General features: G+C 44.5%; 1 protein-coding gene and 1 pseudogene across 2 annotated transcripts in view; one reads left to right on the top strand and one right to left on the bottom strand.

The window, feature by feature from the left end:
- The window catches only part of AP2B1 (adaptor related protein complex 2 subunit beta 1), a 126,636-nt gene extending 103,822 nt beyond the window's left edge, over window positions 1-22,814 (top strand). For both annotated transcript variants that reach the window (XM_004747126.3, XM_004747125.3), the window contains 4 exons: window positions 8,224-8,308; window positions 9,259-9,345; window positions 15,777-15,931; window positions 22,351-22,814. In XM_004747126.3, the coding sequence (XP_004747183.1) occupies window positions 8,224-8,308; window positions 9,259-9,345; window positions 15,777-15,931; window positions 22,351-22,425 (402 nt within the window). In that variant the 3' untranslated portion in view covers window positions 22,426-22,814. The remainder of the gene's footprint in view (window positions 1-8,223; window positions 8,309-9,258; window positions 9,346-15,776; window positions 15,932-22,350) is intronic.
- Window positions 18,752-19,184, bottom strand: LOC123389192 (annotated as a pseudogene).
- Window positions 22,815-27,854: the final 5,040 nt, after the last annotated feature.

The raw sequence follows: 27,854 nt of genomic DNA, 5'->3' as shown, positions 1-27,854 counted from the left end.
GGGGAACCTGTCACAATTCATCTGTCACATTTCACAGAGTTCCCCTGTCCACATGCTCTTAACAATGAGAGAAGTCCTAACCTTTTGAGAGTAAACAAGTGTGGCTTTTATCTACAATCGGCACCAGGTTGTTACTGTTGGAGGGCTGCTCAGCCGCCAGGTAATCCCATGTGATTTGTTGGAAAGAATACAGAAAGAAAGAATACAGAGCTAGAGGGTTCTTGTTTGAATCTCCATCTTGGAAGTAAACTAAAGAAAGATGCTCTTCAAGTTCAAGTTGAATTAGCATCAGAAGGAAGGTAAAGTGACACTTTCTGTGGTGGATCTCGTGATTATTTCTGCTGTATTTTTCACTGCAGTTTCTTTTCTCCTTTAAACTTCAATTTCTGAGAATTCTCGATTTTTTAGTGGGGTTTGAAATGGAACACCATATTTATACGAAAGACGGTAGATACTTTTTTGGCATTGACCAGGAATGCAGAACTACAGCTAGTAACTCCAGCAGCTAACAGAAAGAGCTACTTCTGCTGGAGTTCCAGACGACAGCATCACTCAGTTGTGTGCCGTTAAAAACCTTCACTCAGAGCCAATCCCCAGGATCTGTGGACTAGGTGGTGTGGTGCTTAAAACACATCTGAATCATCATTCCTCAGAGAACTGGTGATGGTTGGCGTCACTGCCTGGTCCTAGCTTGGACCAGCCTGCAAATAATCTTTCCAAAAGCTAAATGGAGAGGAGGAATGAAAGAAAAAAAAAATTCTTCAGAGACTTGGAAAGGTCACAAGTGACGTCATGGAAGAGTAGATGATACACTCTCAGAGGTGAGCTGTGTGCCACTTGCCTGGGTTTTTCCTGTGGCAGTGCCTCCTGCGGTTATCTCTGGCGAGAGGCCGCATTTACCAGAGTTCAGACTGAGTTCATCTCGTACCTTTTTATAGTACTTTTGAGTACACTGGGACAAGGTTAGAATATTAATTTTGCCTGTTCGTCTCCAGCTGTGCACCATAAAGAGGCTGTAGCTACTGCAGCGGGCTTCCTATACTATGGTGGGAAACTAATTGGTGGTTACAAGCTAACACTGACAGGCTGCACTTTCCCCAGCAGCCACGGAAAGTAACTTTTAAAAATCATTATTATTATTAAGCGTTTATAGCCTGCTCTTGTGTTTTCCGAGTGCCCCATAATCATTTCTGTTTGCTCCTCCTATTGATGTCCCTGACAGGCAGGTTCGTATTGTTGTGGCCACATGTTGCATGTGACAGAGCAGAGTACTGGAGGATTAGGTCATCTGCCCTTTGGTACCATCTGTGATCTTCTTTAGGCATCCTCCGAGCAGAAGCTGAGGTTTGCATTCTGTTCCTTTGCCCAGTGAATCCATTTCCTCACTGCTTGCCCTTAACAGGGTGTATATTATGGCTTTTATACTTTCTTGATGGAAACTTACAGGAAGAAATGTGTTTTACACAGTACACACATACACATACACACAACACATAAAACGGAAACAGTTTTGGGAAACATCACTTAACTCTTCATCAGATGCACAGTGATATTTTCCATTCTATTTTATTTTTTTGAAGATTTATTTATTTATTTTGAGAGAGAAAGAGAAAGAGAGACTCCCCACTGAGCACAGAGCCTGACACAGGGCTCAATCCATGACCCTGAGATCACAACATGAGCAGAAATCAAGAGTTGAGGCTTAACTGACTATGCCACCTGGGTGCCCCTCTATTGTATTTTTTTATGCCAGTTTCAACCCACTATATTAAATTTTTTTTTAATATTTTTATTTATTTATTTGGCAGAGACACAGCAAGAGAGGGAGCATAAGCAGAGGGAGTGAGAGGGAGAAGCAGGCTTCCCGCTGAGCAGGGAGCCCAATGCAGGGCTCGATCAGAGGACCCTGGGATCGTGACCTGAGCCAAAGGCAGATGCTTAACAACTTAGCCACTCAGCCTGGGCACACTTGGAGTCCCCCACTGTATTAATTTTAAGAACCATCACTTGGTCACAATCCACAATTTTAAACACAATGCTAGGAGGTACTTGAAGCGAGGAATACATGTGGCACATTTTTCCTGGAGCATCAGTTTTACTCAGTGGTAAGGGGATAAACACATTTTCATATTAAAACATACAGATGCACTATGGAATAGCATGGAACTTCAAAGAAATTTTGTTCTTATGGTGAGCTACTTCATATTACACCCCCAGACCCCCAACCCTGACCCTTCCTGCTACTTCCACCCCAGTATAGACATCCATACTTTCCTCTTCTGTTTTTTTTTTTTTTTTAAGATTTTATTTATTTACTTGACAGAGACAGATCACAAGTAGTCAGAGAAGCAGGCAGAGAGAGAGGAGGAAGCAGGCTCCCTGCTGAGCAGAGAGCCCGATGCAGGGCTCGATCCCAGGACCCTGAGATCATCACCTGAGCCAAAGGCAGAGGCTTTAACCCACTGAGCCACCCAGGCGCCCCCTTTCCTCTTCTGTTAAGGGAAGTACACTAGAAAAAAACTTGAAGTATTGTCTTTTTGGAAACTTGAGACCAAGTTTATATGTTGTCTAAACCTCAGTGGTTTTCAGACACTCTGAGTAGTATATTTTCCAATTAGCATTCTTATTGAGTACTCTGTACCAGTCACTGTTCTAGAAACTGAGAATATAGTAGTGAACAAGAGACAAAAACCCCCTCTCTCATAGCATTTATATTCTGCTGGAGGCTGGGGTACAGGGACAGGTGATAAACTAGCAAATAAGTAAAATAGTGTGTCAGATGAGGGCAGAGGAAGTAAGAGAAACCAGAGACTGGGATAGACAGTCCTGGGGTTAGAGATTGAGTGGTGTGATTTTATAAACACGCTGGTCATGGAAGACCTGTATGGAATGATAATAGTTGATTAAGCAAAGACCTAAAGGAAGCCAGGAATGAGGCATGCAGATTTCTGGAGAGGGAGAGAATTGCAGACAGAAGATAGAGCAAATGCACAAACCATGAGGTCGCAGAGTACCTGATACTCTGCAGGGAAAAACAGCAGACCCCTTGGCTGACATGATGCTAGCAGGGAGAGAGTCACAGCACATAACATCAGAGAGGTAATAGGCATCAGATTATAGGCAATTGTAACTTTGGTTTTTATTCTGAGTGAGACAGGAAGTCATTGGAGGTTTGCACAGAGAGGTATTTATGAGCTGACCCACATTTTAGGATCCCTCTGGCTGCTGTGTTGAGAATAGACTGGGGAAGCTAAGTGTTACAGAGGGTGGAGGAGGCAGGTGCAGAAGCAAGGGCACTATTAGAAGGCTTTGTGGTATTCTGTTTACTGTGTTTGGAAAGACAGCAGGAGTTTCTCTTTAGGGATGGTAGGGGAGATTAAGAAATTGGTTTGTGACATGTTCATTTTGAGATACTAGTTATTCAGGTGAAGATACTAAGGCAGTTGGTATATATATGTCTTCATTGATTTCCCATAGGCAAGTTAGGCATTGATTTTAAAGCTCTCGGGAAATAGTTCTCCAGCTTGTCTGGATTATGTCTTTCTATTCTGTACCTATTGGGATGGCGAATTTCAAAATAAGAAAACTCTGGAGCAATCAGTATTACACTCTTTAAGGTTCTTTTTGAGAGGAGCTGCCGTCCAGATTGGAATCAAACTGGCTTCATAACTGTGTTTTTCCCATGATTCTTTTTGGCCTGAACTCTTAAGGAGTGATTGGCACATCCTTGGAGAATCAAGTATTTGCGTTGTGATTTACTACCTATATTATTCTTAGCATATAGATGTTATATTAGCTCAGCAATTTGAAATAAAAATAGCATTTAACTGTCATCCCAGCCTTGTTGAGTACAGTTAGCTCATCAAGAGATGCTAACGGGATTATGTTATGCATACAAATGATAATAGAGGTAGAAAAGGGGTTGGAAACCAGTGTTTCATTCCATTTGCTCAGCATCTTCCCCTTAATTTCATGCAACAAATATTTCTTAAGCTATTAGGATGCCAGTGAAAGTGAGAGCCCCTGTACTCAGAGTTCATTATATTGTGAGTGAGGCAGATGGAAACAAACAGTTATTTTATCTTGTGCTAGAGGTGTATGCAGGGGTGTTGTGGGGCGGGATTAGAGTTTTCCTAAGAAATCTTAAGCTTGAACTGAATCTTAACATTAAATAGGGGTTTTTCAGAGAGCTGAAGCTTCAGGAGAATATATTAAACAGAACAACTAAGGAGGCACAGAGCTGTGAGTTTCAGTGTCTGGGGGAACAAGCAATAATTTTGATATGGTTGACATTAAGGAACTAGGCTGGAGAGGTGGATCCAAGAGAACCATATATTCTTGAATGAAATGGAGTTCTAGCCAAGAGTAGAACTTTGAGAGCTGCAAAATGCAGAGGTTGAAAAGCTATTGTAAGAGAAGGGAGCTGCCTCCCGCAGAGTGACCTGTGCTGTTGACCCTGTAAAGAGATATTTTATGAAGGACACAGTAGCAAGAAGAATAATTAGGGCAAGGGCTTGCTAATAAGCCTATTTTCCCCCTCTCGTCTGGTCCCTTTTAGGCATAGCAGTAGTACTGTGTTTGAGCACATGGAAGATATCACTTATGCCTACTATGGTTATCTTCTATTATGAAAAATTCTGAATAAATGGGTGAAAGAGATGGTGAAAGAGGGAATTTTTCTTTCACAGACACTTGTTCTATTACTTACTGTAAGCCAGGCACCATTCTTGGTGCTTCGTTGCAGATGTTAACCCACTCTTTTCCTAGCAGCCCATGTGTTCGGTGCCATTGTCTCCATGTGCAGACAGGACCCTGAGCTGAGTACTGCTTGCTTGCCCAAAGTCACACAGCTAGTAAGCATGCCAGGGTCAGAATTTGAAATCAGGTGGTCTCGTCTGGTTCCCAAGCCACAAACCCACGAGTCTGCTGCCTCTGATTTGGGTATCCCAGCTTCTCACAATTATTCTAGAGCAGAAGTCCAGGGATAGTCTTCAGGATGTCCTGAAACCCTTGCTTGTGTGCCAAACATAGTTTGAAACGTTTTTCAGGAAGAGGGTCCATGACTTCTATTTGTCAAAAGGGTTGCGAGACAGAATGATTTAGTACTACTGACCTAGAAAAACTTTTCATGTCTTTTCTGTTGTTAAAGACCTCCATTTAGAAGAAGGATTCCCCCAGAACAAGAAGAAGATATTTACAAGCCTGTCCTGACTTCTTAGCTCACATTGTTCTAAATTAATTGCTTATCTGGTTGATCTTCCTAGGGACTTTGTCCATAATGCACACACCAGGTCCCAGATTTAGATCGTTATTCACGTGGGATGAAGCCCTGGCATCAGTTTTGAAAAATCTCTCCAGGTGATTCTAATATGTCTTTGATTAAGAAACACTAATGGGGGATGCCTGGGTGGCTCAGTTGGTTAAGCGGCTGCCTTCGGCTCAGGTCATGATCCCAGCGTCCTGGGATTGAGTCCTACATCAGGCTCCTTGCTTGGCAGGGAGCCTGCTTCTCCCTCTGCCTCTGCCTGCCATTCTGTCTGCCTGTGCTTACTCTCTCCCCTTCTCTCTCTCTGATAAATAAATAAAATCTTTAAAAAAAAAAAAAAAAAGAACCACTAATGGTGGGGGGGCGCCTGGGTGGCTTAGTCGGTTAAGAGTTAGCTTTCGGCATCATGATCCCAGGGTCCTGGGATTGAGCCTCACGACAGGCTCCCTGCTTTGCGGGGAGTCTGTTTTTCCTTCTCTTGCTCACTCTCTCAAATAAAATCCTTAAAAAAAAAAAAAACCAGTAATATAATCCCCCGGAGGACAAAGGTTGTATTTTCTGTATTCTTCATTGTATCTCAAATGCTTGGGACATAGTAAACCTTAATGAATGTTTGAATGACTGGCACATTGTGAAATAGGACTGCTTTTTATTTAAAGATAATAGTAACGATAATCACTTGCATTTCACATAAGACCTTTCTATAACCCAGACAGGGTCACCTATACCATCCAGTTTTCTCTTCTGAATAACCTTTGCAGAGCCTGGCACTACCTCAAGATCTTCTTGGTGCCCATATCTGAAGTAACAGTTCTCTTATTGCTGAGTACCAGATGAATTAGAAAACACCTCTTTCCCAGCAGCCCACAACTGATACAAATCTTTCTGAGTGGTGCTCTAGTACATCTAAAAGGGTGTTTGAGGACCTCTTTCCTGCAGTTAGTTACTCTGCTTATATTTACCAGACTCAAGCTTTTCAAGAATCCTGCCGTCTGGACATCAGATTATGGGACATAGGTCAGAAACTCCTAGTGGACTGGTAATTGAAAAGCACAAGTTACAAAGAAAGTAATTTGATGGGTTCTTTTTTTTTTTTTTAAGATTTTTATTTATTTATTTGATAGAGAGAGATCACAAGTAGGCAGAGAGGCAGGCAGAGAGAGAGGGGGAAGCAGGCTCCCCGCTAAGCAGAGAGCCTGATGTGGGGCTCGATCCCAGGACCCTGAGATCATGACCCGAGCCGAAGACAGAGGCTTAAACCACTGAGCCACCCAGGTGCCCCAATTTGATGGGTTCTTATGGGAGAGAAAAGAGAAAGACAGTGTCAAGTAGACATAAGCACATTATGAAGAGGAAATAAAGGTACTGTTGAAGCTGGGGGAGATGAGTTGATAATAAGCACAAAAGAACTGGAAGGACTTCAAAAAAGGATATTTGGATCCGATTGCCAAAGTTTTGGTAAAAAGCTAGATATGCTGTTGAAGTGTAGACATTGGCCCTGAAGGGGCGGGGGGATAGCAGTTTTTTACTTTATTTGCTTAGAACAAAATAAAAGAGAAATAGTCACGGTTACTGATTATAGAACTTGCCCAGAGAAACATTTTCCAGTGGTGCCAAGACCATAGATGGGAGAGTCATTAGTGACAGAAACCAGTGGGAAGTGGTGGTTTAGAGCAATTCGCCTCCTCCTCCTCCTCCACTCCCTTCGTACAGTCTGTGGTTTTTGTAATCTGTTGCAGTGAACCTGCCTGTCCCTGGGTATATTCACCAATCAGTGTCACCCCTAAATAAAAGTACTTAGTGTAGCTTTTTAGAACTGCAAACAGCATGTTCTGAGCTGAAAGGGCTGGCGTAAAATCGCAGCCTACCTAAGTCAGAGCCGCATCTTGTGAGGAGAGGTTGCATTTCTTCACTTGCACCTTTCCTTCTTCTAGTCATCAGTGGTTGACCCAGCAAGCTTTTTCCAACTGTAGGACTTGAAAAATAAGATTTTATAAAAGAGGGCGTCAGGCTGGTTCAGTGGGTTAAAGCCTCTGCCTTCAGCTCAGGTCATGATCCCAGGGTCCTGGGATCTAGCCCCGAATTGGGCTCTCTGCTCAGCAGGGAGCCTGCTTCCCCCTCTCTCTCTTCCTACTTGTGATCTCTGTCTGTCAGATAAATAAATAAAATCTTTTTAAAAAAAAGAAGTAGGGACGCCTGGGTGGCTCAGTTGGTTAAGCAGCTGCCTTCGGCTCAGGTCATGATCCCAGCTTCCTGGGATCGAGTCCCACATCGGGCTCCTTGCTCAGCTGGGAGCCTGCTTCTCCCTCTGTCTCTGCCTGTCACTCTGTCTGCCTGTGCTCGCTCTCTCTCCCTCTCTCTCTCTGACAAATTAAATCTTTAAAAAAAAAAAAAAAGAAGTAATATCATTAATAGTAAGTGGTAACAGGAGCTTCTATTAATAACTGTAGAAACAAACAATAGCTCAGTGGGTTATTCTTTTTTTTTTTTTTTTTTAAGATTTTGTTTATTTGTTTGACAGAGATCACAAGTAGGCAGAGAGGCAGGCAGAGGGGCGGCGCGGGGGAAGCAAGCTCCCCGCCAAGCAGAGAGCACAATGTGAGGCTTGATTCCAGAACCCTGGGATCATGACCTGAGCTGAAGGGAGAGGCTTTAACCCACTGAGCCACCCAGGTGCCCCTCAGGGGGTTATTGATGCAGAACTTGTGTCTTCAGTTTCTCCCTCCAGGGGTTCCTTCTAGAAAGAGGTAGAGTTGCAGGTTCTCACAGTGCTCTGACAGTAGAATGAATAAGGATGTGCTTTGCAGCATATGGGCTGGTAGGTCTTGGTCTGGGGAGTCCTGAACTGTCTGGGAGAGGAAAGAAATAGAGTGATAGATTTCCAGACACATACTGCCTTTTCCCTCCTACCTGGCTTCCGGTGATGTCCTAATTTTCCCTCATTACTTTCCTGGCAGGTGGCTGTGAAAAACAATATTGATGTCTTTTACTTCAGCTGCCTCATCCCACTCAATGTGCTTTTTGTAGAAGATGGCAAAATGGGTAAGTATGTCCTCCTGTCCTTCTGCCAAATATACTGTTGCCCTTCCTCTGAATGTCAGGCAGAGCATAACCCAGAAGTATAAGTTCTTTTGAGATTTTTAAAAAGGGGGCTTGGGGAGGAGTGGGGTTAAGGCTAAAGGTCGAATACTTGCTGATCATATGGATTCTCATGAGTCACAGTTGATCTTGCCTTGCTGTTGGTCTCTGTATCATATTGCTAGTTACCTGAATAATCCAGTCACACCAGCACGGAGTCAGTGGTTTGGTGACAAGGAGATGCGGATTTGAATCTCACCTTGGCTGTGTATTCGCTGTGTGATTGTGACAAGGTGCTTAGCTTTTCTGAGTCTCTGTTTCCAAGTTTGCAAAGCAGAAACTGTTATTGTAAAAGCTGGACGAGATAATACATGCAAATTGAGCACTTAGCCAGCCCTGTACTAAGTTCTTACTGTCTCAAAATAAGAATTAAGTAATCTGTAATAAACATCAGTACACCCCATGTGGTTATTGATGTTTCTCTCTTCTCTTACTTATGAAATCGCCAACTAATAAAACTGCTTATACTGGTACATATTAATTGTATTGGTACTGAATTGATCTGACTCTTACAGTGGCTCTTTGGGTAGGCAGGACAGATGTAATTATATATGATGAAATTAAGGATCAGAAAGATCAGAAGACTTACCCAAAGTAATGACATAGGAAAACAGTGGAGCCAAGACTAAACCCTAGATGTGAGTTTCTCCTGGTGTGTCTTACTGCTGCGGATAGGAGAATACTTGATGTGGAATGTAGCACCTCTGCATGGCTGAGAATTGGCTCCAGTTCCAGGCTGCTCCTGGATGTATTGTAAGAGCCAGAACTCCGAAAGAGAAATGGGGTAATGTGCCAGAAATCAGAATATCGACAGACTGTGCACACCCGTCCTTTCCCTCTGTTTCCCCATACAGAGCGCCAGGTCTTCCTTGCCACATGGAAGGATATTCCCAATGAAAATGAACTTCAGTTTCAGATTAAGGAATGCCATTTAAATGCTGGTGAGTAATGACTGAATTTCATGTGCATCTTATTAGATATTTGAAATTTTTGTCTTTACTTACCTCTTCTTTCCACATCTGCCTGTTTCTGATGGATGTATGGTAGATATTTGACCTGTAAACTTCTCTTTAAGAACTTGAGGTGTTTTGATGTAGGTGCTAGATTACTTCCAAGCTGACAGATTCAGAAACAAACTAGGATGGGTCCATCCACCGAGTTCTTCAGTAGTCAGACTGGTGTTAGTCGTGTACATGCGCACTGCGCCCTCTGGGGAGCCTCCAGTGGCTGAAGCGCCAGTTGAGGGTGTAAACCCTCCTGGGAATTAAGAGGACTCTCTCCTCTATCAGCCTGTGGTATTGGAAGAAAGGGAACTCTCTGAGATCCTTAAGTAGAATCTTGTGTTTGTTATTAAAAAATAATTTAATCATAGCTGATTAAATTAGCTTTTTTTTTTAAACTTCCCTTGTATCAACTTTCATAGGATAATACTAACCTCTTTAGTCATCATTAAAAAGCCCAAGACCCTTCTGTAGTTCATTTTATTACCATAATAGAACATCAAAGCAGTAACCCAAGAGGAGAAATAGTAGCTATCAGTCCCTAGAGCTTGATAGTGATAGGGCTTGTTTCACAAAGTTTCCTCAGGAATCCAAGGGCCCTGAGCTCCACATTGTCCTGCCTTGGTCCCAGTCACTCTTTTTTGAGACTAGTGCACAACCTTCTGAGTTTGAATGAAAATGAGCCTTGGTGCTAAGTCAGTACCTTCTCTTTTATTGATTTCCTCCTTGTGTGTTGGTGTTTCTCGTGTGGGGTTTTTGGCGTGCTGCTGTCCCAGTGTCTTTAGAGCATAACACTGGGAGGAAGAGGCAATATGGGACTTCAGAGAAGGGGGAGAAACTCACAGTCCTCTCATTCCAACCTTTTCTTTTTAACTGTCATCGTTTGGGGCTCCGCAATGTATTCATCCTCTGTGTTCAGACAAATCTTCTCTTACGGGGCTTCTCCTGAGCCCTTGGCGAGGTGTCTGAGGAGATAGTCTTGTATCATTTCCATTGGAGTAACTACTAAGTTGATTCTCTTCAGGAACACCACACATCTGCCTTCTTCCTAACATTTCTTGGTCTAGATTTCTCACCCCGACTGGTTATGTGTGTATGTTTATTAAACAAAACCTACATTTTTGCTGCATTTTCACCAAAAAATCATACTCAAACTGAGCTGCTTTTGGTGCCGTATTCTAGGTAGGAGACAGTGTTATCTGCCCTCTCTGAGGTTCATGGTCAGTTACCACAAACCTCATGTCATAAGTGGAGGAGCTTGGGTAGCCTTCCGTGGTCAAAAGCTGTGCTGCAGGAAGCTGTCAAGTGCAGAATCCAAAGTGGCTCCCGGTGAGAACCAGAGCGGATCCTGTTAGAGAAGCAGCTGCCGTACCCGGTTTGGAAGAGACCCTTCATTATAGTCACTCCTGTGGTAGCTGGTCCCATGGCAGCGTTTCATGTGTTGCTCTCCTGGGAACACTTCTCTCCCAAAGAATAGAAGGGGGTTCTGTGTCAGTGGCAGCTGAGAAATGCAGCATGTGATGGGCCTCTGCTGGATGTTACCATTGTAGGTGAGCACACATGAAAGCTGAGGAGTCCGCCCTTGAGGAAATCTGTTTAACTCATTGTGAACTAAGTTTATGGACCATAGAATTTAAAACCACAAAATGCTTTTTTTTTTTTTTAAAGATTTTATTTATTTATTTGAGAGAGAGACAGTGAGAGAGAACATGAGCGAGGAGAAGGTCAGAGAGAGAAGCAGACTCCCCGCAGAGCTGGGAGCCCGATGCGGGACTCGATCCCAGGACTCCGGGATCATGACCTGAGCCGAAGGCAGTCGTCCAACCAACTGAGCCACCCAGGCGTCCCCAAAATGCTTATTTTTAAAAAATATTTCATTTATTTATTTATTTGACACAGAGAGAGAGAGATCACAAGTAGGCAGAGAGAGAGAGAGAGGAAGGAAGCGGACTTCCCGCCGAGCAGAGAGCCCGATGCGGGGCTCGATCCCAGGACCCTGGGATCATGACCGGAGCCAAAGGCAGAGGCTTTTAACCCACTGAGCCACCCAGGTGCCCCAAAATGCTTATTTTTAATATCTTGTAGAACACCAGTGTTCCTTTTTTTTTAAGGTTTTCTTTTTAAGTAATCTGCACCCAATGTGGGGCTCAGACTCACAACCCCGAGATCAGGAGTCACACACTTCACTGACTGAGCCAGCCAGGTGCCCCAACCCCAGTGTTCCCTTGAGCATGATCTGAGAAACACTGGCCTACAAAGAACAACAACAAAAAAAAGTCACAGGGTAATTGGAAAGAAGATTTGGTTTCAGATGTCCAGTCTGAAAGGGAAATGCTTTTTCAAAAAGAAAAAAAAAAAAGCCTGGATGACTGAGGTTTGATGGTTTTAGTCTGGCCTGCCAAAATAATAGAAAAGATCCCCCTCCTTCCAGATTGGAGTTCTGAACCCTTGTGGCATCTCGGTGTACATTTATGATCCTGCCAAAGAGGAGGTGTCTGGCCTTTCTCCCAGTGGGGCTGCGTCCTCTGCTGTAGCCTGGCACAGTTTCTTAGAGCAAACTCAGTTTTGATCAGTTCTGCCTTGGCTTCCTGCCAGTGCCTCACTGCCTTGGGTGCTCCAAATACCAGCAAATCGGTTTCTCCGTGACATACCACTTTATGGCCACACCGCACATGGAATAGAAGGGCCATTTTTCTTTTCTCTGGGAGCCCAAAGCCATCTTTTCCACACAAAGTCACGGCTAATCTTGCAGGACCACTTCCTGCAACTGATCTTTCTAGCTTTTCTTCTGCATCCATCCCAAGGTCTGGAGTGGCCTGGCCTTTATATTTCCTTCCAGTCCTGAGGGCTCTATTAACAGTACGTTTCCAGGTTTAGTGCCTTCTGATTCAACACCCTGGGTCTAGCTGGGAGCTAAAAATACCATCCTTCCCAGCTGATCTGCCCTAATCACAGTAGCACCAACACTTTAAATAGCTTTTCTGTGCCAGAGTAGACATTTGACAGATGGAACTAACACTTTGGGGGCTGTACAAAGTCACAGACTTTAAGGACTTTACCAACCTAGCCTTCTGCCTTTACTTTTGCTCTTCGATTTCTTTCTAGAGAAGAAACAAGAAACCCTCTTTCCAAGCCTTAATAATTAATCAGATCTGAATAGAAAGGTATGTATGATATGGGGTACTTGTGGGACCACTAGTTGTGTAAATACTAGAAAATTTTAAATCTTGAAGGCACTAACGTATGGGCCGCCCTGCTTCCTAGCCTTGTCATCTCTATTGGTGTTCAGTTCTGCATGAATCTATTTTGCAGCCTACCATGATGGCTATGTTTGGGGTTAGCATATATCTGGGACCACTATCTTAACTGCACAAGAACTAGTTGCAGCTCTAGAAAGCAATCTTTCTGGCAAGCAGTATACAAACCTGTTCTTTTTTTTTTTAAATTGTTTATTCTGAAAATCTCTGGGGGCATATTGTGTCTATAAGCACTAGTTAGGCACTATGGTAAAGGACAGATCTTTCTTCTAGTGTGAGAACTTAGATAGGGGTGAGTTCTGTTTCTCTGTTTTGCTTTAATCCTATCTTGTGGAAGATTTCATAAATGAAATGCTTCACTGGCCAGAATATAAATATAGTTTGGTTGCTCGAGCAGTAAATAGTGTTGTTTCTAACAGTCATGGTAGTTTTGGACTTGGTTGGCCCCGAGTGCAAATATCCCCTTACCATTCTCTTATTAATAAGAGTACCATCCTCCCTCCTGTTGCTTCTGGAAAAAGTGTGACCTTGCTAAAGTAGGAAGTTGAAGATCATATCCACACCTCCTCAGAGTTTAGGCCACAAACTCAAAGATCCAGCTTTGGGAAAGAAGACAAATGAACCGGAAGAAATCACATCTGAAAGCAAACATAAACCTATTTGACATCTTTTCTTACTCTCTCCTTTGGGGCCCATCTCCATGTCTTTACATTTCCTTCTCATTCTCAGATTCTCACAACAGTGGTGAGATTACATATGATTTCCCTGAACTCCCAGGAAAAACTCTGTCTTGTCAAGAAGTGTATCCCAGTCAAGAGGCCCTTGGCTGTCTCAGTCAGAAGGGCATGTGATTCTTCATCTCAGGGTCGAGAGTTCAGTCCCCACATTGGATGCAGAGATTACTAAAAATAAATAAGTAAATAAACTTTAAAAAAAAAAAAGTGTATTCAGCATGGCTAGGAAGCCTCCTAGCATCTGGTTCCCATCATTATTCTTAACAAGAACATTTAGCATAGTCTAACTACTCTTTCATTTCTACATCCTCAAGCTCTAACCCAATGTCTAAGATTTATAAAAATTGACTCATATACTTAGTTCTAGAGCCCTTCCTTCATTTAGTCTTCTGGTAGAAATCGTATATAGTCATTCAGTAGGAGCAGAGCCAGGTCTCTGACCAGAATATTTCCTAAATGTATTAAAGTTTACCTTCATTGAACTTGTTTATTCTCCCTATTTATAAACTATTTAACCTGTTTTCTAATTTTGGAAGGGTGAATGTGTTTGTGTGCTTTCATTTCTTAGCCTATCCTCTCTTCCCTAACTGGTAAAATGATGAGAAGTCTGTAGGAACTTGGGCTTTACCATATACACGGTCTAGAATGTGTCTGCGCCTGTGCAAAAAGGCGGCTCTTCGGTAAAGAAAGGCTCCTGTGTGTGTCCTGTTTCTTCGGAAATGGGCAAGAGCCCTGAAAGTTAGAGTGACTTTTACAACTTAAAACAAGCCCCCATGGCTTAAAACAGGACAGTCCTATCAAAACGCATTCACCAAACTCCAGCTGATGGTGTTGCCTAGCAACTCAGTCTAAGCAGCAAGAGCCCTTCATTATGGGAACCAAGGTGGCAGAACTGCCTGACCCCTGAGAAGGTGATTAAAAAGCACATGGAGGCCCCCTCCTCCAACAGTATTGCATATAATGATCCTGAGATGGACTTTGTAGCTCTTCAAAGATAGCTGGTTCTTAAGCTATAGCTTCTCTGCTTGGTGTTGGTGAAAACCTTGGAGGAAAAAGGCCAAGAGTCAAGTCACAAGTAAATGTGGCATAGGTGTTTAGTGACTGGGTCCTCGTGCCTCCTCTCCAAGCTGTTGCTGGTTTGAATGTGGGGAAAAGACACGAAAGCAAGAACTGCAGGTGGCTTCCAGTGCCTGTGGCAGTACATCAGTCTCGGCATCTCCAACCCTGGAGTCGGAGGCTTCTTCACAGGTGTCGATGGCAAGTGCCCATTGTGTCCCTGGTACCCGGGGGAAGCACAGTGATGAAAAACTCCAGGATCCCTGTGCTCAGAGAGCTGCTGCTCTTGGAAAGCAGCGAGGCCAGCCATCACTGCATCCTTTTCCCAGAGAGTGCACCAGAATAGGATGGATTTTTATGTGGAGAATTACTGAAGTCAGCATGAGAAATTTAGAATTCTCATCAGAAATGAACATTCTAAGCTATCAAAAAAGAAGCAGTGTTTGCCGTCTCTATTCTCTACGTTTCTTTCTCTGATGCTTTGGCATCTCTCCTCTTTGCAGTGAGAGAGCAAGGAGAGTGAAATGACCTTTCATTCCAGACTTTCATGTCTCTTTGATGTGGTAGTCACAGGAAGGACCCCAAACACCAACCTGTTGTCACCCTGGGTTGGTGACTCCAAAGGCTTTTGCTGTGACTAGCAGCCCCAGATCAGGGTATATAGAGCTTGGTCATAGTCATCTTTGGTTGAGACTTTTTCTTTATTCATTTGGAGACATGATATTCCGTACAGGCTTAAGAAATGATTTACCTGCTTAAAAAAAAAAATTCTTAAGCTTCCAAGTTAATAAATTTGACTTGCACGATTTCTGCCACTCTGTGCCCTTTTCTGGCAGTTGAGGCCAGAGTGGCTCACGGTGAAGTAGCAGCGACTTGGGGAGTGAGTGTGGATTTGAGCACCAGTCTGTGTATCCCTGTAGCTCTGGGATTGGGGTTCTGGAAACGAACACCTACACACCAGTCCCTGTGGGCACCACACATATACCCATTGCTGTCTGTGTCCACTTCGGAGCATTTTTATCTGTCTAATGCCTAGTTTAAGATTACCCACTCTGCTGACCCACCATAATCTCCACAGGTGACGTTTACACTCATGTCTAGTTGCACCTTCCTCTGTTTTCTGTCCTGGAATCTGTTAGGCGCCTCAAGAGCCTCTTCCTCATCCTGTGCTGTTGCGGGAGCAGGGCTGTCTGAAATGTGCGTGTGCGCGTACACGATGGCACGTCTTGGGAGACTGTGTGCACGTGGCTCATACGGATGTCAGGAAAGCACATTTGTTTAATATTTTAACTGAAGGTGTGGAATTTTTAATCTCTGTTTCTAGACACGGTTTCCAGCAAATTGCAAAACAACAATGTTTATACTATTGCCAAGAGGAATGTGGAAGGGCAGGACATGCTGTACCAATCCCTGAAGCTCACTAATGGTATTTGGATTTTGGCTGAGCTACGTATCCAGCCAGGAAACCCAAATTATACGGTAAGTCCTTTCTCGAGGTAGATGGGTGCGAGAAGTGAGGTCAGAGCCCTTTCATTTTTTCTAGCCTGGTGGAAAGACCTGGAAGAGGTGCTTCAGACCCCAGATAGCCAAAACAAGCAGTTAGTAAAGAAGTCCCCAGTGATCTTCTCTAAGGAGTGCTGCAGACTTCCCCTGGTGTTTGCTGAGTGACTCGCAGTACTCACCTAGCATTTCTGTGCATATGGTGCTCTAACAAGCTGCTCAGAGGCCTGTCTCCATAGCTCATTTCCAGAAGGCCTTCTTTCCTGCTTTAGAGTTCATGATCTAAGGCTGTCAGAGTCCTAGACACATGAGCCTTTTTTTTAGCTGCATTGTATGCCCTGAAGACCCTGCTGAGAAAGGTAAGGCAAAACTGGGGCACACCGTTGGAAGACGACAAGGGGACTGTAGTTGGGAAAACTCCTTTAGGACCATACTGGACCAAAATTTAAATCTGGCAATATTTTTAGAGCAGGAGCGATTGCCTTGAACAACAAAGACTACACTGCAGGCACCGGACATGTGTTTGCTGTTGTGAAGTGTGATATCCCAGTAGGATGCTGCCTGTCATTGCCTGTTGTAAAATAAAAGCCCTTGAGACAGGACAATATCTTCTTCTTTGGTTATCTTTGAAGCTTCTGTAGGCTGTTTTGAAGGAAGGGACAGAAGAGAATACCGTTCAATATTGAATGGCTAAACAGGAGACTAAGGGGGCATATTAGCCACTTAGCTAAGAAAAGCCTGTGACCGCATTCCGTAATTTTAACAGCCAAGTCTGTTTTCATTAGCATTCATCAAGGGAATAGTACCACCCAGAACTGAGAATTCTTGGTGTTTTCCCCACTAGTTCCCTCCCTTGAAGTAGCTGGGAAAGTGTGTGTGTGCACGTGTGCGCACACGTGCTTGGTCCTGTCAGGCTAGATTTTTGTGAGTGGGGAACTTCAGGCTTCCTCCATGAAGTAGACACTCCTCCCACCCACCTTGTCTTCCAACAGTCTTGTCTTTTTTGGAAAGAAAATCCCCATCATTTACTTTGAGTTCCCTAAGAAAGGAAAAAGCCCTTCTGTGCTGTTCTTGGAAGGGCAGGTCTTCACTATAAAATCAAGGTTTTGTAAAATAACTTCCATTTTCTTCCTTAGAAATGTGCTCAGAGAGAGAGAGAGAGTGTGTGTTTTGTTTTATCATCCATTTTATTGTATACAGTCTTTCATCTCAGCTAAGTTAAAGAAGCATGATTACTCCTAGTTTGCAGATGAGAAAACCAAAGTTGAGAATGATTAATGACTTGGAGTGCCCGGGTGGCTCAGTTAGTTCAGGCGTCTGACTCTTGCTTTCAGCTCATGTTATGATCTCAGGCTTTTGAGATCAAGCCCCATGTTTGGCTCCATGCTGCTGCGCTTGGAGTCTACTTAAGAGTCTCTCCCTCTCCCTCTAACCACCTTCTCTCCTGCTCTCTTTAAAAAAAAAAAAAAAAAAAAAAAAAGGGAGGGGGGCACCTGGGTGACTCAGTGGGTTAAGCTTCTGCCTTTGGCTCAGTTCATAATTTCAGGGTCCTGGGATCGAGCCCCACATCAGGCTCTCTGCTCAGCAGGGAGCCTGCTTCCCTCTCTCTTTCTGTGCCTGCCTCTCTGCCTACTTGTGATCTCTCTCTGTCAAATAAATAAATACAATCTTTTAAAAATAAATAATTAAAAATTAAAATTAAAATAAGGAACGATTAGCAACTTGTTCAAGATCATGTAGTTTGTTGGTAGGTGTGTTGTGCTTAGAATTCAGGCTATCTCTTGACCTTTCCTATGATATTCATTGTAAGGATAATGAGAATTTTGAGAAGGACCTCTTAATGTCACTGTCTTAAATATAATTTGATTAATTTTTTTTTCTTTTAAAGAATTTATTTATCTATTTGACAGAGGAGAGACACAGTGAGAGAGGGAACACTAGCAGGGGCAGTGGGAGAGGGAGAAGCAGGCTTCTTGCCGAGCAGGGAGCCCGATGTGGGACATCATCCCAGAACCCGGGATCATGACCTGACCTGAAGGCAGATGCTTGACAAACCACCCCTGTTTAAAATTTTTAACTTTTTGTTTTGAAATAATATGAGACCCACAAAAAAAATTTTTAAATGGTTCCAAGTTCCCATGTATCTTTCACTCAGTTTTCCCCATTGATAACATCTTACACACTCATAGTACATTTTCTTTTTTTCTTCTTCTTTTTTTTAAGCAGGCTCCATGCCCAACATGGGGCTCTAACTCACGACCTAGAGATCGAGCGCTGTATGCTGTACCAGCTGAGCCAGCCAAGCACCCCCATAGTACATTTTCAAACAGGGGATTGATGTTGGTACAACACTATTAGATATTTCCAAGTCCTGCATTACTATTTGTTGTTGCTGATGGTGGCAGTCAGGGAGCGTATAGCACCGTGCAGTCTTATCATACGTGTGTAGACTTAGATAACCACCACCACTGGCAGGACCCAGAACCGTCCATTACCACAGACATTCCTTCTTCCCCCTCTCCCTTTATAGGCTTTCACACGAATGCTATATAAATTTAAATTCTTACAGTATGGAATCTTTTTTTTGAGATTTTTTTTTTCCCCCATTTAGCACCATACTCTTGACATTTACCCAGGTCATTAAATAAGTATCTAAAGTTCTTTTTTATGACCAAGTAGTAGTCCCCCATATGGGTGTACAACAGCTTATCCATTCACCTGTTGAAAGACATTTCTTCCCCTATATATATTTTTTTTCCATTTTAACAGTTTTTAATTACAGTCATACATAAGATTACCCTATTCCTGCTTCTCAATTGTTTCATCTTTATATTTGCCCTTTTCCTTTCCTGCTTCATGAGATTTGGCTTTCTGCTCAAGGATCTTTTTGCAGTCTTTGTACAGTTAGAGTCTATTGCTAAGCCCCTTGCCAGGGTGAGTGCCCCTGTGGACGGTGTGCTGTCCACCGTCTCCTGCTCTACTCGTTCAGTGTGGATGACGTATTTCTTCTTGTAAACCTGGATGACTTTGCCAATTTGCTGACCTCTGTACAGTGTCCTCACACAGCCTGTACTTCATCATGCTTTCGGATGGCCGTGAATCGCACATTGTACTGTCTCAGCTCTTTGGAAAGTGGGGAATACATCATCTTCCTGCAAATATGGGAGGGTGCACTAGAATGCCATTTACGGTTCCTGCTCTGGTCAGAAGTCATAAAGGGATTGAACTTCATGTTGGCCGCTGGTGCTTCTGTGATGGCTGCAAAAGGAAAGGGCTGCCTATGTATTTTTTTTTTTGTTTTTATTTTGAGATAATTACAGATTTAAGTGCAGTTGTAAGAAATAATGCAGTGGGATTTTGTCCTCATGATGCCTTTTTTTTTTTTAAGATTATTTATTTGAGAGAGAGTAGGGGGAGAGGGAGATGGAGAATCTTAAGCAGACTGCCACTGAGCACAGAGCCCAATGTGGGGCTTGATCTCATGACCCTGAGGTCATGATGTGAGCCCAAATTAGGAGTTGGATGCTTAACCCACTGAGCCACCTTGACTCCTGGTGCCTTTTTATAGCTACACCAACCTGCCCTCTCTCCTGTTTTCCATCCATCTGGTGACTAGATTTCTTCTGCCCACAGAACAATCCAAATTTTCCATCTCAACATCTGATACAGACCTAATCCATTCCCTAAATGGTGCTACAGACTTCAGAATCCCGTGGGTCCATCCCCTTTCCTCTATCACCCTAAACACCCATTACAATATTACTCTGTCTCCACTAGGTATTAAGGAGGAAAGCAATCTGGTTGAACCAGTACTAATGCAGGAGGACCAGTGGTCCCTTAGCCTCCTAAGGGGTTGATAAATCACTCCCCCCACCCTTTACCCAGTCCTTACTGTATTGAAATGTTTATCCTATAAGGATGAGGCCTCATCATTCCAAGTAACTACAACTTATTTGGAAAGATAACTTGTCTCTGGTGGAACAGCGTGTTCCAGACTATAAACCAGAAGCAGATATGTTAAGCCCTTGGCTTACTTAGCCGTGAAAAGTGACTTTTCTTTCCTTGATGGGCCTAGAGGGGTGATAATTCCTGAGTGGTTGATATTAAAGATATCTCACATAAGTAAACCAGCAGTTCAAAAGTTAAAACTTTAATAAGGTCTCTTTTCCCTTAGAAGCCATACAAAATGAGTCACAGAGTCCTAGCTTTTTAAGTCAAATTCTGTAGCTGCTTTGTTCTTATAATGTATGTTTCCCTTGTACTTGCTTCAGGATTTAACAAGATCCTTTTTCTTTTCCTTTCTTTTTTCTTTTTTTTTTTTTTGTAATTCATTCTAGCTTGTCTTAGCTGTACTAGTTGGAAGGCAACAGATGAGTTTTAAGTCTAAACCCAACCCTTTGTTAAAGGTTGGCATGGCTTGGCGGTTGGTGGGGGAGGGGAATGGAGGAGCGTAGTATGATATAGGGGAGAGAGAGAGGGAGAGACTGATTCTTCCTCATCACCACCACCCCCGCCCCTTTCCAAAGAGCACCAGAAACTCAAAGTCCAGGTCTGATCAGTCCACGACTGCTCCCCTTTCCTCCCATTGTTGGCCTTGGCAGATTGGGCTTTTGAAGAGGGAGGCATTTCCTTATCAGTCATGAACCCCGCCCCCCCCCCAAAAAAAAATTCTGTCTCCCAACTGGTAGATGTTCAAGTATTGTTACAAAGATGTGGAAAAAATATTTGGGGGGAGAGGAACCACCCCTCTTTAGTCTAAGAGTTAACTCCCATAGGCTGTTCTTACTCTTTTTAGCTTCCTCTCCTCCTCCTCTTCTGAACCCACTTACTCTCCCACAAGAATTTTCCACAACAGTGACAGTGGAGAGGCTGTGGAGGAGGAGGTACAGAATTGCCTCTATAGGGAGCTTGAAAGTCAGGGACATGCCATGGCTGCAGCTTTGAACGAAGTAGGGAGCTGTTTTCTATGCATATTTATATTCTTAAAGTAGTTGGGGTTTTTTTGTTTGGGAGTGTGTGTGTGTGTGTGTGTGTGTGTTTACATTTGTTAGAATTGTCTTCCTGATTAATGTCAAGCAGCAACTTTGGAAGTGCTGAATATTAAAGCTGTAAATAAATAGAGCCTCTTTTGATGTTCCTTTGTTTGGCTGGCTTTGTTTTGTTTTTTGCCCCCCCCCCTTTTTTTTTAAGTAATCTCTATGCCCAAGGTGGGGCAGGAACTCACAACTCTGAGATGAAGAACCACTTGCTCTACCAGCTGAGCTAGCCAGGCGCCCCTGTCCTTTGCATTTTTTAAATCCGACTTTAAGTTTTGAGGATGTGAGGTTTTTCAAGAAATTCAGGGCTGACCAATATCTTGATATTTTTGCCAAAAACAGTCTCATCTTTTGTGTATTGTATGAAATCATCTGGTGTCTGAGAATAAAGAGGTAAAAGACTCTAAAATCTCATAGTGCTGCATCATGAAGGACAACTTCCTCCTGTCGGCCCTAACAAAGGAGGACAATATTGTCAGTAATGCAGAAAGCAAACATTAAATTCTGTGGTTCTAAATGCTGTTTGCAGGTTTCTATTATGTAGTGTCAATAATATTTTTCCTAATCTGATACAAAGATTTCGAATCTGGATTTAAGTTTTGTGCTCATTGAACCTCCAAGTGAAAACCTCAGTGTTCAGCAGTGAAATCATTTTCAGTGTCTTTATGTTGGTTTGGTAACTGTGAGATGGGAGGAAGCGAGGGGGCAGAGGAGCGGCCTCAGGAGTGTCTGATTTGCCTGTTGGAGGAGGCAGCAAGTGTGTGAGGAAGCTGTTGCCATGAATCGCTGTCTGCGTACGCGAAGTCTCTCATGTTCTTGTTTTCCTTCCCTAACAGTGTGTTTGGTGTCCTCGATGTGAGACAGAAAGGACTAGTACCTTGGACATACCGCACTTTTATTTCACTTGATCGTACATCCTGTTGAACCGGGCCTGACATAACCATCCTTATCTGAGTGGGAGACTGGGGCAGGCAGTCGAAGTGACCACCAGTGAGTTAGGGTTTAGCCCTTACCTTCTTATCTGGTAATAACCCCTGTGACTCTTAGCAAAGCCCTGGAGCAGCTTTTCCCTTACAGCCAGGGGTTTTGAGGTGTTTAGTATTAGTATTGGTATTTAGTATTAGTATTACAAATCTCGTGGACCCACAGAGAATTTAGGTGGAAACACAGCACTACTTGACACTGATTAAATTGAATATTTCAGACCCACAGAACTTCTTACCAGAATCTCCTAGTTTGGCTTCTCAGTGACAGAAGCTCCTCTCTCTTTGAAACAGAAAGAGATTTTCTTGATTTGAGTCTTGGATACCTTTTGAGCTCATGCCAGCCTCCATACTAATCTTTTCCTTTTCCTCCTAACAGCTGTCACTGAAGTGCAGAGCTCCTGAAGTCTCCCAATACATCTATCAGGTCTACGACAGCATTTTGAAAAACTAATAGACTGGTCCGGGGCCCTCCAGCCACGCTGTGATTGGTGCAAAGCCAAGAACTCTTAACTGGAAGAAGTCATATTGCCGTGTAGAATCTGAACCCAAACACACTGAGGCCGCCCACCAAGGTAGTGACTAGTGTAACCTGTGCTAACATTAGGGCACAACCTGTTGGATAGTTTTAGCTTCCTGTGAACATTTGTAACCACTGCTTCGATCACGTCCCACCTCTTGCCACCTGCCGCTGCGATCTGTCCTTACTTGTGAGCTTCTCCGTAGTGTGCCAGTGGCTGGCATTTTTGAGTGTAGTTTGATATTTTGTAATTGAGAGCTCATTTCAAAAGCAGAAAAAGACAAAAAATATTAAAGCAAGGAAAAGTGTCACTGAAACATAAACTGCACTTTATTGTTTTATATTTTTGTACATACGAGAAGGAGAGGGAATAGCGTCATGCCTGGTAGAAAGTGTTAAAACAACTGACCGCCAGGAACCACACAGTCCTGGAGGAAGAGATGTGGTTCTTTGCCCACCCTGGGAAGGGTTCCTTATCCATGGCCACCTTGTCCCTCGTCATTTGGGTTTTCACTTTTTTTTCTGTCTCCAAACTCCCTTTCCTTGTAGTTCCACCTACCCCATGTTACCTCATTTGATAGCTCTGCAGTTGGGAAGGGGGGGTCTTCCTTGTCAGGTGCTTTGGGGGCAGCATATAGGACCTCTGGGTCCTACAGCTTAGAGAGATTAGAACTTACTACATTCCTTTCCCTCCATCTAACACACAGATCACGCTGACCAAGGAGTTTTTGTAGAGATGGGGAACAGGAACCAAAATGGGCTTCCCTCACTCCCTTCCCTGGATTTAATTTAATTCTCAGGTCCAATTCAGATCAAAAATCATGGTTTTAGTGTTAAAACAGACTTTAACTAATAACACCAGCCCTGTTTTTCCTAAAATGGAAAAAGACAAAAGGTAAAAGACAAAAGGTAAACAGATGTTAGCTGCCTGAGGCCTTTTAGCTGTTGGGCGGGGTGGGGACTTGGTCTCCTAAATCCGCATCAGTGTTGTTTTCACTACAGGACTGTCTCACTGATTTTCCTTTCTTCAATGCCTTTTTCTTGCCCTCTCCGTGCCTCCTCCTTTATGGCTCTTCTCATACTCCACACTGATTTTGGCAGTCCGTTCCTTGGCATCAGGTGGCAGCAGAGTATCTCTCTTCACTGGAAGGTACCCCCAGATGCCAGAGTGAGAGCGTACACTTTCCCCACGTGCTCCAGGAGCCCCGGTTCCTGAGGCCAGCAGGGCGGGTGCAGATGAAGTGAGACGGGGTGTGCTCAGAGAGGCCACAGACTCACTCCATCCCATTAGCTTTCTGATCTGACCTATTACTTAGGCTCCACAGCAGTTGGGACCATCTCAGAGGGTCAGGCAATCTTGTCCTCTCTCAGAAGGTGGGAGGTGTGAAATCCCTTTCCTTAACACTTTGGGTGTGTTTTGCCAAAGGATGCTTTGGGCCCAAAGCACCAACTGTAGCAGCGTCCACACTTACATCTCTGGGCACTTGTCACACTGCCTGGTACCCAGTATTCAGGATCTATGAACATGACCGCTCTTCTCAGCTGCCCTACACAAGTAACAGGCACTTTGGGGCCCAAAGGACTCACGTTGAACTCAGACCTCAGAGTGAGTGCCAAGAAGAGGAATCCTAGAAAACAAGAGCAGAAGCCACCCCAGAGTCCAATCATATCTTAAATGACCCTGATTCATACTAGCTGCAGAGCTTGGGGGGAGTGGGTCCCCCAAAGCAGTTTCCTAAACCTTGAGATTCCACGAGAAGAATGACTGGGACAGGGGTACGGGGAAAAGGGGAGGAACTCGCGTCCTGCACTCAGCACCCCTGAGGCATGTGGAGAACAGGAAGTAGCACAGGGCATATATGTGTTAGGTAGAAAAGCGGGCTGGTAGTTTCCTTGTTGGCAAATCATTCGTGGAGCCGGATGGACACAGGCAATGAAGAAGGTTCACACTACAAATACCGTGTTCTCATCTCAGAGCGAACTGCTGTTCCACAAGGAAGTGTATGTGTCATCTAAGCAGACAGAACAGTTTTATACCAGAGTATGTCCCTCTGCCCCCGACACGAGGCTTCTGTCAACCTCCCCAGCAGCAGTGTGTAACCGCTGCTGTTCTCAGCTCACCTTCCTGAGCCAGTCCGGGAATTCTTCACGCCTTGGGGAGGCTGCCCTGTGTGGTTAGGAAGGGATTCTGTTCCGTGGAAGAGGACCTCTCTCCTGAAGAGACAGCACCTATTGCCTCCCCTGCAGCTTCCCTTTTGGCCCATGTTGAGTTCGGCTGAAGTGGGCAGGTGCAGTGGAGCCTGCCCTCCACTCTCTCCTCTGCCTCGGTTTGTCTTTGTTAACGTCGGCCGGTGTCATACGAAGGGCAGGGAAGCATGCACACACCCAGAACTCTTGCTGGTCAGAGATTCCCTGAGTGTCTATCCTTGCCCGAGCCTGTTTCGTGTGTCTGTGTTGTGCAGCTTGGGACTCTGGAGAGAAATTGGGAGTGGGAGGGGTAAATGGTGCCCCAAGAATGCTTCTCATTCTTCGGATCTGTTCTTGGGGAGGGTGGGGGTTGGGGGAAGCTTGACCTTGTGTCTTCGTCAATAAACTCATTTACACAAAATGAAGTTTGTGGTGTATACTTTGCTTCCAGAACGGACACTCTGGGACACAACACTGCTGCCCAGGAGCGGGGTGAGGCATTAAGAACCATACTACTACAACTTTTCTTTCGACTGCCCCAACCCTCCCAGGATTCAGCCAGATGAAATAAGATTGACCTGAGGAGGAATCCTGTACCTTTTGCAGAGGCTCCTGTTAACCAAGCCCTGTACCGCCACCACAGGCGGGACCTGCTTGCGGGAGCCAGCTGCGTTCCCTGGCAGGGCCCCTGCTAGGGCCCTGGAAGCAGAGGCAGCACAGCAGAACTACTCACCAGTTTTCTGTTACCCAGCATGATTTGTCTCGAAATGCATAAAAGCTGCTGGGACCTGAACTTGGGCCTCATGTGTTTCCCAGTGAATAGAATCAATGCTTGAAAGCAGGCTTCCTTAAGAGTTCAAGTCTAGTCACCTGCATCGCAGGACCCAGGTGGTGTCAAGCTAGAGGCCCCACCCTAGATTCTGATGAGCCACAGCCTCTGAAGTATCACAACCTGGAGCGGGGGAAGGAGGCTGAGGGATCCAACCCCAAATGCCCTCAGACTAGGACCTGAACCTGTCACCACTAGAGTGACTGTGCATTAGCTGCTTTGCACGGTGCTCAACAGTAGCCGCTTTCATTACTTGGGTGTCCAGACTCCGTGAAAGAACGGTCTTTGGAAGCCAGCAACTGTTTGCTTGTCATCATGTTGCGGGGTTGCGGTTCGCTCAAGCTGTGACAGGAATGACACTTGGGAAGTAGTGGGGCCAGGGTTGGTCTTTGTTAAGGTTCAAAGTTAAAGAAATGAAGAGGGATGGGCCTTCCTGAAATCTGTCGGGATTCACCAACTAAGAATGATACCAGGTTGGGCAAACTCTCAGGGCAGAGGCTTTCAACATTTTTGTTAAGATTTTAAGTAATTTCCACCCAATGTGGGGCTTGAACTGACAACCCTGAGATCAAGAGTGGCACGGTCCACTGACTGAGCCAGCCAGTTGCCCCTCAGAGGCTCTCAACTCTTGGGTGCACATGAATACCACATGTAAAGTTTCAAAAACCCGATGATTTGTGCTCAACCAGGCTCGGGTGGGGTGTGGAGGCTATCTGCATTTTAGAAGAACTCCCGGTATTTGTACCGTGCAGCTGGGGTCGGAAATCAGCTACCAGAGAAAGACACTCCGGTATGCCTACTTATTCTTAAATGAATGCTGGTATTCCTGTAACGGGAAGAAATGCTGAAGCTCTGGGACGGTGGGGTATCCGTGAGATAGGAGAAGGGGATGAAAAGGTGCAAACTTCCCGTTATAAAATAAGTCACACGGGTGAGCGGCAAAGGGAACACAGTCAGTAACGTGCAAGTTCCACATGGTGACGGGTTGTAAAGTACACGTACTGGGGCAAAGGTTTCATAGTGTATGTAACTGTGGAATCACCGCGATGTACACCTGAATTGAACACATTGTATTTCGCCTATACCTCAGTTTTTAAAAATATATTAAAAAAAAAAAAAGTTGCCAAATATAATGGCAGTTGTCCAGAACCATTCTAGGGGAAAAAAAAGGAAAAATGGGAAAGCAATTTTCACGCACATGATACCTGCCTACCATACCCCGTGAATCTGGCATTAAATTCCCCACTTTTCAGGTAAGGTGTGACAGACGCCCTATGTGTGTCCTTACCCCAAGATACTACGGATTTCCCTTTGAGTTCCCCTGAGAGTTCTGTAATGGGCCCTCCATTGTCCCTCTGCACTCAACCACCAGGCTAGTGGCTGGCCCAGCTAAGCCCCCAAGTTACCAGTACATAGAACTAAGAGCAGGCCACGCTGGCCCCAGGCTTTGACCTCCCATTGCACTTTCTCAGCTGCCAGAATGGCAACTAGGAAATACTGAGATCTCAGGTACGTTGTTTCTGAAGCCTGAAAACAGTTGAGGACTCCGGGGTTTGAGCCTTCCTACTCCCACCTCATGCATTGATGCTTTTTCTGATTTTGCTTGGACCCAGATTTCTCTTCCCTGCCACCCCCAGCTCCAGGAGGCAAGAGCCTGTTTATTTTAATACCTGGTGTGGCACTTGGGAACGATCACACCTCCCCCGTTGTTACCCGTTTCTATCTCCTGAGCACTAATCCTAGAATCCCAACCAGCCCCCAGACATGTTATTAGCAACAAGGATGTTTCTTGAAAAGTTTCCGAGTTGGCTGCAAACTTGCCATCTCAGTTTCTCATTTAGCTTTTGCCCTGCCATTCGTGATGCTGCCAACAAGGTTCGGAAGGCTGATTTGGAGGTTGATTGGACCCAGAAGGACTTAATCTCCCGAAGTATCACTTTGAAACAGGACTGTCCCAGCGCTCTGGGACAGAGAGGACAGCTCAGCGGCTCCTTCACACCATACGGGTATTAGAGGAGGATGTTCACAAGCAGCCTCTAGCTCTCCCTCCCTGGTTTCATTCACTTTCCACTTCCGGTCTTAGGCTCCAGAATCCGGCCAAACAACCTTTGAAAGCTCAGTGGGGTTTTGAGCGGTGATGGGGTGCAAAAAAAGCAATCAGCATGGTCTTTGTTTATTCTGTCCCACTTGGGTGTCTGGGCCTTGGGATCTACTTGTAGTACCCAATCTACTTGTCGCAGATGTAGTACATCTCCCCCAGAGAGTGAGCTTGCATCTCAGACATCCCCAGCTGAACCAGAGCCACGTGAGGCTCAAGGTCAGACAGACTCCAGGACAGGGCGCCTCA

The sequence above is a fragment of the Mustela putorius genome, unplaced genomic scaffold (genome assembly GCF_011764305.1).
Source record: "Mustela putorius furo isolate JIRA1106 unplaced genomic scaffold, ASM1176430v1.1 tig00003962_pilon_pilon_pilon, whole genome shotgun sequence".
NCBI lineage: Eukaryota > Metazoa > Chordata > Mammalia > Carnivora > Mustelidae > Mustela > Mustela putorius.
This window is presented reverse-complemented; position numbering and strand designations above follow the sequence as displayed.